Source organism: Mesocricetus auratus, unplaced genomic scaffold, assembly GCF_017639785.1.
Source record: "Mesocricetus auratus isolate SY011 unplaced genomic scaffold, BCM_Maur_2.0 Super-Scaffold_6730, whole genome shotgun sequence".
Classification (NCBI taxonomy): Eukaryota; Metazoa; Chordata; class Mammalia; order Rodentia; family Cricetidae; genus Mesocricetus; species Mesocricetus auratus.
This window is the reverse complement of record NW_024429184.1, coordinates 25,716,567-25,730,298: the sequence shown is the minus strand read 5'-3', so window position 1 is coordinate 25,730,298 and position 13,732 is coordinate 25,716,567. Positions and strand designations below refer to the sequence as shown.

At 43.3% G+C, this 13,732-nt stretch overlaps 1 protein-coding gene across 3 annotated transcripts in view; it reads left to right on the top strand.

Moving 5' to 3' along the window:
• Window positions 1-13,732, top strand: part of Bach2 (BTB domain and CNC homolog 2) — a 341,086-nt gene that overhangs the window by 253,762 nt on the left and 73,592 nt on the right. For all 3 annotated transcript variants that reach the window (XM_040740555.1, XM_040740562.1, XM_040740559.1), the window contains one exon: window positions 6,586-6,840. In XM_040740555.1, the coding sequence (XP_040596489.1) occupies window positions 6,586-6,840 (255 nt within the window). The remainder of the gene's footprint in view (window positions 1-6,585; window positions 6,841-13,732) is intronic.

Here is a 13,732-nt window from a genome sequence, read left to right as displayed (position 1 = left end):
AACCTTTTTAACTCAATACATTGTGTAGACTAATAGAAAAAAAGCCTGGATGTGATAGGATACTGTGTTTAATAATTTGATAATGGAGAGAAGAAATCAGGATTGAGACTTGATATGAAAGATAAGAAAATCCTGGGAACATTCCAAGGAAGGAAAGCTCATTAGAAGACAGTGGCACAGCTGGAGAGGTGGCTCAGAGGCTAAGAGCACTTGCTGCTCTTACAAAGGACCCGAGTTTAGTTCCCAGCACCCACATGAGTGGTTCATAACTGTCTGATATGCTAGTTCCAGGAGATCCAGTGCCCTCTCCTTCCCTGTGCGGTACCTGCTCTTATATGCACATGCCCACATGTCTTAGTTAGGGTTTCTATTGCTATGATGAAACACCATGACCAAAGAGCAAGTTGGGGAGGAAAGCCTTACTTACACTTCCACATTGTAGTCCATCATCAAAGAAGGCCGGAACAGGAACTCAAACAGAGCACGTACCTGGAGTCTGGAGCTGATGCAGAGGCCATGGAGGAGTGCTCTTACTGGCTTTCTCTTCATGGGTTTCTTAGCCTGCTTTCTATTAGAATGCAGGACCACCAGTCCAGAGATAGCACCACCTGTAAATGGAGGTTTCTTATCCTGCCCTCCAGTTCCCAAATAACCACTCTAAGGCTTAATATTAATTATAATTATCTGGCCAGTGGCTCAGGTGTATTACTGACTAGCTCTCACAATTATAAATGAATCCATTTAGTTTCTCTTTTACCAAGATGCTTGTGGCTTGTTACCTCACATCTTGCTTCTCTGGTAGCTTCTATGGTGTCTCCCTCACTCCACCTTCTTTCTGTCATGTCTTTGTTTGGATTCCCTACCTGACCTGATCCTTTCTGGCCATTGGCCAAATCAGCTTTATTTATCAACCAATAAAAGCAACACATTTTTGTAGCATACACAAGGTCATCCCACACCAACCACTCACAATGGGCTAGGCCCTTCCCCATTGATCACTGCTTTAAAAATGCATTACAGCTGGTTCTTGAGGAGGCATTTCTCAGTTGAGGGTCCCTCCTTTCAGACGACTCTCACTTCTGCCAAGCTGACATAAAACTAGCCAGGGTTCCACATGCTGACATAGAAAAAATTAAAAATAAAATAAATCTTTTTAAAAGGAAGGCAGTAGAAAACACTTGTGTTCTTTATTAGGAAGTAAAATAATTTACCAGCAATTTCCTAGTGTTAAATATACATCCAAGACCTTGATTTTATTCCATGACTCAGGATTGTTTTAACAGAATTGTCAGTTATAATGTTATTCTTCTAAATTCATTTGTAATTGATTGTAAATGATCAACTTTACAAATACCTCATTTTTTATTTAAATGCCAAAGAACTAATGTTTTCCTCACAAAGATGTTTTGTCAACCAGAGTAGCAGAGTGCAGTTTACACTGTATTATTAGCAATGTGACAAGTTGTTGCTTATAAAGCACTAAAGAAATTATAACTAATAAATCCAGAGTTCTACTGAGATGGCCTGAGGGGAGGGTGGTAAAGGCAAGCACAGGTTCCATCCCGTGGCCCACATGGTAGAGGGAGAGAACTGATGCCTGTAAGCTGTCCTCTGATCTCCACGTGTATGCTGTGATACATGCATGCACATACATGTACACACACCATAAACACATGTGTAAACGATTTTTAAAAATAAATCTAGGACTTTTGCTTCTAGCCAAAATTGAGCAGCAACGTGAGCAATTATTAAAATGAAGTACATGAAATATTGTCTTTGAGTACACTAGAGGCCTGGGCAAATAGCTCAGTTGGCAAAGTGCTTGCCGAGCAAGCAATGGGACCTGAGTTTGATCCGCTGAAGTGTCTTTAGGTATGAAAGCTCCACAGCCTCAGACCCAAGTAACTGGAAGGAGACGACATCAGTGCTTATCACGTTATTCCATGGGGAAATGCATGATAAAGAGAAAATCTTAAACAGGGGTAAAAGGAACAAAACTAGAGGTGCCAGACCGCTCCCTCACCTCCCTTCCCTGCCTTCCCCTCTCCTTTCTCCCCCTCCCCTTTCTTCTCCCACTCCGCCCTACTTTCTCTCTGAAGGTTTTTGCTGTGTGGTCCTAGGCTGGCCTCAAATTTGTGATGTTGCCTCAGCCTCCCCAGGGCTGGGATTCTGAGGGCAGGTTCTTAATTGAAGCAATGCAAGTGGCAAGCTGTGGGATGGAAGGACCCCTCGCAGTGTGAGCGCCTGTGAAACACCCATTGCTAACATCATGCATCCTGATGAAATGAGAGATGCCGTCCCTTCACATCAGCAACGCAAGGATTGTGATTCTCATCACCTCTGGTCAGGGTTATGCTGACCTGGCAACATGGTCAGTAACAAAAAATATGTAAAGCGTCCAGATTAAACATGAACCAATGTTTTTATTTACAGATAGCATTATCTTCACTATAGAAATGTTACAGAAGTTTCAAGAAAGGGCTTTGAGAACTAGTAAGCAATTTAGGCAGGTTTTCAGGATAGAAAAATCTTTACACAAAATGATTTCTTGGAGCTAGTGATGTAGCTTAGTGGTGGAATATTTGCCTAGAAGTCTAGCAAGAGGTCCTGAGTTTGATCTCCAGCACTGAAAAAAAAGGCATTTGTATATTAGCAATGGAAAATCAACAGTTGGTACCATAAAATGATTTTTGAATCCTTAGTTATAAATTTGTGAAAATACATTAAAAACTTGTAGAGCATTAAAAACATATTTTAGATTTGACACCAGAAGCACAATGTATTTCTTAAAAGTTACATAATTGGATTTTATCATGTGAAAACTTTGAGAATAAATATTAAGAGAAGAAGACAAGCAATGGCCCACTGGAGGTAAATATTAACCTGTCCCGTAAAGAACTGTTGAGAGCAGTAAGAATTCTCAGATGTCCACAGTAACAAACAGACAACCTGATTTGAAACAGAAGCATCTAGCATGGTGTTGTGTATATTCCCAGCTCTCGTGAGGCAGAGGTAGAAGGATCTAGCATTGAAAGGCTAGCCTGGGCTAAAGCAAGACCCTGGCTCAAGAATTAAATTTAAAAATTAAAACAGGCAAAGTATCTGAATAGGCAGTGACAGATAAACACTTGGAAGTCCTCAGCATCTCCAGTCATTACAGGACTCAAGTTAAAACCACAGGGAGGTATTACAGTGCAGCTACGAGATGCCCAGAGTTACAAAGATTGACCATGCCAAACATTGGCAAGGATGTCAAGAACGGATGCCAATAGCTCCTAGGGAAAGATAAGATGGTACAGGAATGAAAACACAATGGCAGTTTCTTAAATTCTTAAACTTGTACATCTCCTGCTGCCCATCCACTCTCACAGACACTTACCCAGGAGAAACTCGGGTACCTGTCTGTATAAAATCTTAAGCACTGATGTTCCCAGGAGCTTTAGTTATAGTAGCCCCAAACTGGAAACAATCCAGGTAACCATCAGGAGATGTGAATGACCTAAAACTTATACTATGTCTATGCAATAAATACAATAACAAACTTTTCTTTTTATTACTTTTTAATTTGCATACAAAATGGATTTTGCTTATGGTATTTGCTTTTTAATATTTTTAAATTTGATCATTTCATACAATGTATTTTATCATACTCACTTCCACTCTTTCTCCTAACTCCTTCCAGATCCATTTCTACCTCCCTGCCTCCCAAACCATGTGCCCTCCCTTCTCTCTCTCTAGCCCATCAAATTCAGTTTCTACTGAGCATCCAGTGGGCTTACCAGAGACCATACACTTAAAGAAAACTGACTTTCTCTACCCAAGAAGTGATCAGTGGCCCATAGCTGCTCACTTATGGATGAGTGCTCATGAACCCTTTCTTCCTCTATGTTAGAATGTTGGTTGGCCTGATCTTGTGCAGACAACCACTGCTTCTGTAAGTTCACGAGTGTATCAGTCCTACCAAGTCCTGCCAACACGCTGTTTTGCTCCGATTCTCCCCAACTTCTGTCTCCTAGAGTCTTTCTGTCCCTCGTCCACCATCATCCCTGAACCTTGCAGAGAGGGAGTTAATACAGTTTTCTCGTTTGTTCTGAGCATTCCATGACTTTTATTCTGTGTACTTTGACCAGCTGTAAGTTTCTGCATTTAGCCACCATTCACCACACAAAGAAGCTGTGCTTACCTATGGGTAGAGAGATAAAAATTTCGAAGGCAGTCCATTTAGGAGAAGATTAGCAGCAGATTCACCTCTGGGGCCTGGGAGTTCTCTAACCATAGATTCTTGGCCAGATTTACAGTTCCAGGCATTTGTTTCCTGCTGAGCAAAGAAAAGCCTTAAGTTCAATCACAAAGTGATCGGTTACCCCCATAATATTTGTGGCACTATTGCATCCATGGAGTATCTTGCCATGCCAGTTATTATTGTAATTCACAGGATTCACAGGTTGTTGATGGCACTTTCTCCCAGCAGCCTACATAGCACCTTCCAGTACTACGAAAGCTATCCTGCTGGGAGAAAGCTTCCTGATCAATACCAACTTGATTTTGTCATGTCCTGTGACAAATGTGTATGGTATCTTCATCAATATATTTTTACCATCAAGTTCTGGTGAATAGTCAAGACCAATAGTAATATCTTATTTTATTTTAGGGGTGTCTGGGATACCTCTAGCCAACATCTTGAGGGGCGGTATCTCATACCTGATACTGAAATTTTTATTTGGCCTCTTATGGCTTCTGGGAGGAGCATAGTCTCCTATGTGGAATGCCTCCAGATAAACATACCTTTATATGTTTATAGATTTAGGAAGTTTATAAAATAGTAGGTTTCCATATGACCTTTTCAAAAATCCTCAATGTTAGTTATTCCAGCCTCCTCTGCCCTACCCTCCCATCTCTCTCCTCGCTTAAGCCTCCCTCCCTCACATGACAATATTTTCATAGATACAGATCACAAACGTGGCTCACATTTGGTCCCACTCCCCTCTCTTATCCCTCCTTCCCCCACCACTTGCTGGTGTGTGTGTGTGTGTGTGTGTGTGTGTGTGTGTGTGTGTGTAATTCTAGATTCTGCATATGAAAGAAAATGAGATATTTTATCTTCCCTTATTATTTCCGCTTGTTTTCTTTTAATATAGACCCCTTCTAGTTTCATATTTAAATCTAGATTTGGCATACAAGAGAAAATATACAACGTTTATCTTTCACTTTGCAGTTCCACACATTTTCCTGCTAATAATATGGCATTCTCCGTTAAAGCAGAATAAAGCTCTATTGCATATTGCACCACATTTTCTATATTCACTATTACTGGCATCTAGGCTGGTTCTTTCCCTTTCCTGGCTATTCCAGTCACGTTGCAGTAAATACAGATGTGCAAGTGTCTCTGCAGCTTGCCAACTTAAACTCCTTCAGGAGTATACCTGAGTGCTGTACATCTGTGTCATATGAGTAGTCTGCTTTTAGCTTTCTGACACACCTCCATGCTGGTTTCCATAATGGTGCACTGTTTTACACTCTTACCAACAAAATATAAGGAGAAACAAACCTTTGACATACCCAACAGCATGAGTAGATGACAAAATAATTATTCAGAGTAAGATAATTCAGACAGGATAATACATGATTCCATTTAAATATAACTCTAGAAGAGAGCAGTGGTTGCCTGGCTACTGAGAGGCGTAAGGGCTACAACAGACTTTGAGTGGTAATGGTATGTTCATCTTGATTGTGTTGATGGCTTCCCACTTGCATACACATGTCAGATGGCAATTGCATACTCCAAACATTGCAGCATCATGTGCCAAAGCTGTTTTCAAAAGCAAAAATAAAGACTGAAGGCAGGAGGACTAGCTACTGAGGTTTATGCTAGTAATAAGCATTACTGGAAACCCAACCTTTGACTCAGTTGTGGACAGTGCATCTTAAAATTACACCCAGGGTACTTTTTAAAGCAGAGGGGTCTTTGGAAACCTTACTTTTCTCATGGGTCCTATTGCTGAATTGTCTCCTTTAAGATATCCATTGGGTCTTCTGAGGTAATGACAGCATTATTCCAGACTTAAGACAGGAGTCCCTGCCACTGTTGTATTGCTCTCACGCTGCCATGGAGGGGGGAGAGGGGATGGAATAGCAGATCACACCTACATAGTGCACACACAGTTCAGTGTGCTTGTGGATCATATCTCATGATTAATATTTAGTCTACTTAATTTCTTTGCCAAATTTCAACTTAGGAACTTAGGTGTACTTCATTCAAATACTACAAAATTATGTGTTCCCTTTTAGCACAAATCCCAGTTAGTAATTAGACTTTCATACATACAGGTTCCATTTTAGCCTCCTAATGAAATCACAACTAGCGGTGTTAAGGTGTTCCCTTACAGGACAGGGTAAAAGAGATGAAGTGAGTGGAAGGAAACCAATAGGCTTGTTTCATCCTTCCAGATGTTTCTGACTTTGTCATGCCAACCTAGATGACTATGCCACTTAGCAATGCTGTTCCCCTCTGCCAGACGCCTGTGATGGTCCCCCTTACCTTCTCTGTTAGTTACGGGGTACTGACCCAGCCTTTCTTTCTTCCAGGGTTTGAACGGCATGTCTGTGGATGAGAAGCCTGACTCCCCCATGTATGTGTATGAGTCCACAGTCCACTGTGCCAACATCCTCCTGGGCCTCAATGACCAACGGAAAAAGGACATTCTCTGTGATGTGACTCTGATCGTGGAGAGGAAGGAGTTCCGAGCCCACCGGGCTGTGCTGGCCGCGTGCAGTGAATACTTCTGGCAGGCCCTGGTTGGACAGACGAAAGATGACTTGGTGGTCAGCTTGCCTGAAGAGGTATGGTTACTTGGTTTCATTGTGTGGTTGTTACAGGGGATTTATTGACTTATTTTTTAAAAATGGCGAAGGAGGTAGAGTCATGTGTGCGCTATGCCACACTGATGTCCGCGTCATCCACATGTTGACTTGCAGTGTCTTCAGTTTCTATTTGATGCACGTGAGGCCTCAGAAGCATGAATACAAAGTGAGTGTGCTTCTGTAAGGGAACCAAACGTCACCTGGGTCCCAGGCCCTCGAAGTTTCTAGTTCACTTAACCTTCGGGTTTTGAGTAGTTCAGCCTCGGTCTGGTGTAGTCCTCTGTGTAGGATTTGAATCAATGCTGTTTCTTCTCTCTTTCAAATGGATCTTTAGATTTCCCCTAATAATAAAATGGCGAAAGAATTCACAGGACCTTCCTTGCTCAGGAAAAACACAAAGCAGCCAACAATTCTCACCATTAATGCAGTGAGAGTCTAAGAAATGTAAATTTGCTTTGCTCATCAGCATTGAAAATAATCCCCTATTCATGTTTCTTATCTACCTCGGTGAAGACAGTCATTTTGGTACTTTGGGGACATGAATAGCTGGGCTTACTCTGTGTAGAGATGACAGTGGTTTGAGAGGTAGGGGGCCCAGAAGATGGGCTTCACAGTGGTGAAACATTCAGTTGATCATTCTTTGATTACTCAGTCATTCTGAGTCCACATACTTTCAGAAGTCTGGGGATAATGCTTAGCACCCTCAGGCTTTGCGTGCGGGACAGAGTCTTCTCTGTATAGCACCAGCACAGTGTACAACTCCAGAGCCCGAGCAGCCATTTGCAAGCTGGGCACCACACAAACTGCAGAGGCCCAACTCACATCCAGGTCTTCGTGCCTGAGGCCCAGGAGGACCTCGTCCACCTTGTGGCTCCTTCACATCAGTCTCATGAGACGTCAAAGACCCAAAACATAAGGAGTTAAAGATGATAGCTACCACTAGGTTCCAGGCTCACAACCTAGATGGCTTCAGATACACAGCAAAGATACTAATGTCGGTAATTATATGTAAAACAGTAGGGAGGGGTAGAATGAGCACCTGCACCTCCAGAACTCATCCATATCTAACATGGAAGAAATGGAAAGGAATGGAGAGGCGGGTCAGTGGTGGAGCTCTTGCCTAACATGTCCAGTCTGCAGCAGTTATAAACAAGATGTGTGGGGTGGAAGGGACACCAGATTCCAGTCCCTTGCTGGACAGTGTTTGTGACTCCCTGCACAGAGCAGAAGAATGGCCAGCTGGTGAACCGCATAAATTTGAAATACCTTCACATAGGCCTCTTTTCATAGTCATCATAGGTAGCTCCATTCCCGTTTCTTGTATAGTCTTGTGAGAAGGAAAAGAATAAACCCTTCTAAGATGAAGTAGCCAGGGTCAAGTCAGGGAGCAGACTGTCAGGTCCTAGGTAACAAGAGAAGACAGAGCAATGGCAGCTGTGGTGTGGTCCTGCTCAGGACCACCATTTCCCAGCTGCACCCAATGGAGGTGTAGCAATCAGTGGGTTGCCACTAGCATTCGCTGAGATCGTAAATGCAATGCTTTAAATCCAGCCCATCCGGTAGCAGGTCATTTATCAGATAGATGTAAGTCTTTCTTCTCCCGATGGGAATAAGAACACCTTCCTTACTTACTCCAACTCTACAATTCTCGGGAACTATTTACGAAACTTCCAGTAATTCAAAGTGGTCTCAGGAAGTGATGCTCAGTTGTTCTTTTATTAGTGTTTTCTGTCTGAGAACCATTGTGTGTGTGTGTGTGTGTGTGTGTGTTCACTCATTTCCAAAACTTATATATTAAAATATATACACAAATGAAAATCTAACTTTCTACAGTGAGACTTTCCTCAGTGACTATGTTAGCCCCAGCTCATATTTCATAGAATATAAACCCTTGAACCCAGCCTGTTCCCAATTCTAACTTGAATCTGGTCTTCTTAATCTCTCTGAGCCAGGTTCTTACTTTTAAGAACTTTTAAGAATATCTGAAGCCCTTAAATTATTTATCAAAATATAATACCTGTCCAGTAAAATGTAAAGGAAGCCAAACTATAAACAAATGTTACAAAACCTGGAGTTTCTTCTCCAGTCAAACCCTTAATACAAATGCTTCTTTCCATGACATTGCTCAGATCTTTTCAGAATACGAGGACACCGACTGCATCCATGGACAGCCAAAAAAATTCTACTTGACCTTTTGGGTTGTATTAATTAGGAGGGAATTGTCTGTGTATTGGTCTTGTTGCTTCTGGCCCTATAAAGTGACTTTTGTCCATATAGTTATTATGTCCTCTGTGTGTTACTCAGCTTTCTGTCACTGGAAAAAAATCACTGAGACAAACTTAAAGGCAGAAGAATTCTTTTGGTTCACTGTATCAGTCCATAATCTCTTAGTCCTGTAGTTTCTAGGCCAGAGACAACACAGAGCACCGTGGCAGAAGGGAGCAGAGTTGGTAGCCTCATCCAGGAAGCAGAGAGAGTAGACAAAGAATCAAGCATTATACATCCTCCAAGCAGGCACCCCAGTGACATCCTTCTACAGTCTCCACCCCCTCACAGAAGTTATTCAGATGAGCATCCATCCACCCATGGGTTAATTCATTGATGAGCTCAGAGCCCTCACCATCCAGTTACCCCTGAGCTTTGCTGCATTGGAGACCACACTTCATCTGTGCCTTTGGGGACATCTCAGCCTTAAACTGTTAAAACCTTCTCGTTGTCTGTGTTCCTGGAATCTTAAGTTATAAGTAGATGAACATGGGTTTATATTATATGTTATATAATACATTAACAGCTCTTCAGTTCTAGTGTGTCTTAGTCATTGTTCTGTTGCTGAGAAGAGGCACCATGACCAAGGCAGCTCTGATGAAAGAAATCATTCATTTGGGGGGCTTGCTTCGAGCTTCAGAAGTCTAGTCCAGTGTCATCATGGCAGGGAGTGTGGCAACATGCAGTAATAGGAGCCATAGCTGAGAGCTACGTGGTGATCCATAGGCAGAGAGCGACATTGGCTTGGCATGGGCTTTTGAAACCTCAAAACCCACCTACCCCTGATATCACACTTTCAACAAGGTCACACCTCCTAATCCTCCTAGTCTTTTCAAATATTCCCACTGCCTGGTGACTAAACATTCAAATATATGAGCCTATGAAGACTATTCCAACTCAAAGCACCACATAGTGGTGCTTACAAATGAGCCCCGGCGGCATCTTGCTTTGTGGATCTGTACATGTCCCAAAGCCTGCCTTGAGCCTTTCCTTTCTGTTCAGAACACTTGTTTGTGGCACCATGCACTAGGCGTTACCTTCATGCTGATTTCTGTGTACACACTGAAGAATCCTTGTAGGCTCACACTGAGCTCAGTGGATGACTTCACAGAATTTGAATGAAATGGCAAATAAGTAAAGGCCACTCTAATAACTATCTGCTGGAGATTAACTGTGTTTGAGCCTTATAAGAAAAAGCATTAGATTTGCTCCCTAGATAGCTTCACCTTCATATGATCCTACCATTGGATTTAAATAAACTTCTAACCTGCCCTCAGTCTCGCTCACGCCTGCCACACCTCCACACACCAGACAGCCAACACTGTGTGTCTCAGTCTGAGAGTTTCTCTTTGAACTAGAAAGTTCCTAAAGAAAATTGCAACCCTGTTCTTCCTCTCCTCTATCAGTTTAGGTCAAACTCAGCTCTTCTCTTCAACTACCATCCAGCCCTACATAGTCCTAACAAACAATTGCCTGCAAATAAGAGCCACTCATGGCCTCTAAATTGAACACACACACACACACACACACACACACACACACACACACACACACACGGGGGGGTGAAAGTGTTAGTACTGTTGTTCCATAATTGAACATATCATTTACTTTATCAATGTGACTGTACTTGGTGCTGAGAGAGGAGATGTGCCTGGTGTTCCAGGCATCTCAGGTCAGGTCACCGCCCACTACTCATTAGACTAAAGATAGCTCAGCAAACAGCTCCTTAACTATGATGGTGGAGAATATTTCTGGCTTGATGTTCACCACCCCAGAAGTGGCGTCACAGTCTTGAAGTTCAGTCCATGGTCTGTGGAGTACAGAGGATAGGAATGGACTATGAAGAGGTATGCACGCCATCCTTTTTGAGAAGTCTGCTGGATTCCCTCAAGGAACACTAACGAGCTAAGAGTTACTCTCTTAGTGCCACCACCTTTTCTTTATATGGCTCCCTGTGTCCTTCAGGCTCAAACAGAGAGAGGATGGCTGCAGGGTAGAAATGAGTATGGCCTTTCAAGTGGCCTTACATTTATTTTCAAAGATTTTATTTATTTTCTTCATGTGTATACATGTGCATCTGCATGAGTTTATGTACACCACATGCATGCAGGTGCTCACAGAGGCCAGAGGGTGCTGGGTTCCCTGGAAGTGGAATTATAGGCAGTTGTGAGCTGCCTGATGTGGGTACTGAAAACGGAACCCAGATACTTTGGGAGAGACATCGATGCTCTTAACTGCTGCAGTCTCAGCCATGTTTCAGATGTCACAAATATTTTACACTCGTGCTAGTCCGCCAACTCCCATCCTGCAACAATTTGAGACAATTTTTTTACTCTCACTATTTAAATAAAAGGAAGGAGAGGAAAAAATCTGGGCATTGTAGCACACATCACACTTCAATTTCAGGAGGCAAAAGCAAGCAGATATCTGTGAGTTCAAGGCTGAGATCCTGTCTCACAATTTCCTGCTCAAAAATGGGAGGAAAATCTGAGGTCGGGGAAGAAAAGAGGCCTGTTGAGTCCTGCCCCCAGGGTGTGATGAGGCTCACCCCTGACGGTGCTACCAAGTGCAAGATCATGATGTCTTCTCTGCAGGGAGCATTTATAGAACTCTAAAGGTTGTTAATGTCTCTAGGGTGGTTTGGGGCCCTCAAAGAAGCAGTTAGATGGCATGGTCGTCTTCGGATGGTCATCTTCGGATGGTCATCGTTGGATGGTCGTCTTCAGATGGTCATCTTCTTCAGATGGTCATCTTCAGATGGTCATCATCTTTGAATGGTCATCTTCGGATGGTCTTCATCTTCGGATGGTCATCTTTGGATGGTCATCATCTTTGGATGGCCATCTTCGGATGGTCATCTTCAGATGGTCATCGTCTTCGGATGGTCATCTTTGAATGGTCGTCTTCAGATGGTCATCTTCTTCGGGTGGTCATCTCCAGATGGTCATCTTCGGATGGTCTTTGCCGATGCAATGCCTGAGAAGTACTGAATGCTAAAGCACAGGGTGCTATCAACCTTCAGCCTGGTGAGGCTGTTGAGGAAGGAGGTCTAAGGGGCATGGCGGGCAATGCAAGGGGCAAAGAGAGTGCCCACCCACCCTCATCACAGAGCCAACCCCTCCACATCCCCAGGTCACCACCTTTAGCCTGATAAAACCATAAAGGCAAGTTTTCCAGACTGAGGAGCCATTGGATGAAGCACCATCTGAACCGCTGTGCCCTCCGGTATGGAGGCTCAAGCAGTCGGCCTCCCTGGACCATTTCCTCATACGTTTGTCCTATCATCAAACAAACTTTGTCCAGGACCTATTGCGTACCCGGAAGGGTCATTCTGGGTGCTGGGCAAACCTCACTCACATTCCAAAAGGGAAAAAAATAATGGATATGAAATTTACTTTGTTAGATGCCCTTGGGGAAAATGAGACAGAGGAGAAGGCTATGGAATGTCATGTCACGGGTATTGAAGTCTTAAAGACGAAAGTCAAGAGAGGCTTGTTTGTAAAGGTGACTGAGAGGGGGGAGATGAAGGATCAGGCATGTTGACAGCTATAGAGTGGGTGGGTGGGTATAGGTGGGTATGTGAGTGAATGAGTGCTGAGTGAGTGAGTGAATGGGCAGGTGGGTGGGTGAATGAGTGGGTGAATGAGTGAGTGGATAGGTGGGTGGGTGAGTGAGTGGGCGAGTGAGTGGGTGAGTGGATGGGTGAGCGGATGGGTGAGTGAGGCAGACAGTAACAAGGAAAAGTCCCAAATGTCTAACAGTACAGAATGAGGAAGGGTGGAATGGTGCCACATAATATGTCAGAGAGGTGATGAGGGCAGACTGTGACCCTGCTAGACACTTGACCTTTGCACAAAATGAACAGAGAAGCCACTGAAGAGTTTCACAAGAGATGGTTCTGATGACTGTACATGTACATAGATCGAAAGAGGACAAGGGGAGAACTGAGTAGACGCAGACATTGGCATGGCTAAGACATAACGTGGGGACCCTGGTGACAGCAAGGAAAGACACCAGCATCAGATTCTGGTGCTGTTCTGCAGCCAGAACTTAGATCTCCTTACAAGCTGGAGAGAAGGAAAGGAGGAACAGTTAGCTCCAAAGATAATCCAAAAATTCTGCACCATTAGCTGAGATCACTCAGGACTGGTGAGTAAGTTTGTGGGCGCAGAGGGTTGAGCATGACTGGGAGTCCTGTGTGTATCTCCGACATTTGAGATGCCTGTTGACATCCCAGTAGAAGTGTTTAATGCCCAGTTTTACATATTCATATATGTATATACTTTATGTATCTACATATATATGTACATACATATATGTGTGTACATATATGTACACACACATGTATACATACGTACGTACACACATGCACACACACACATATTTATCCATGGATAACGTCTAGCCTGGAGTTAGGAATTTGAAAGTCAGAGTATTAAAGGCCACTCAGCAATGTGAATGCTCCTTGTGATTTCATTGAGCACTTGGCGGGCAGATGCAGTAGAAGCAGAAACCCACCCCACCTGTGTTCCTCAGAAAAGAAGCCTAATTTCAGCTGGCTGTAAGACTGCCCAAGTTAAATGGAGCAGAGATCTGGACCAGGAGC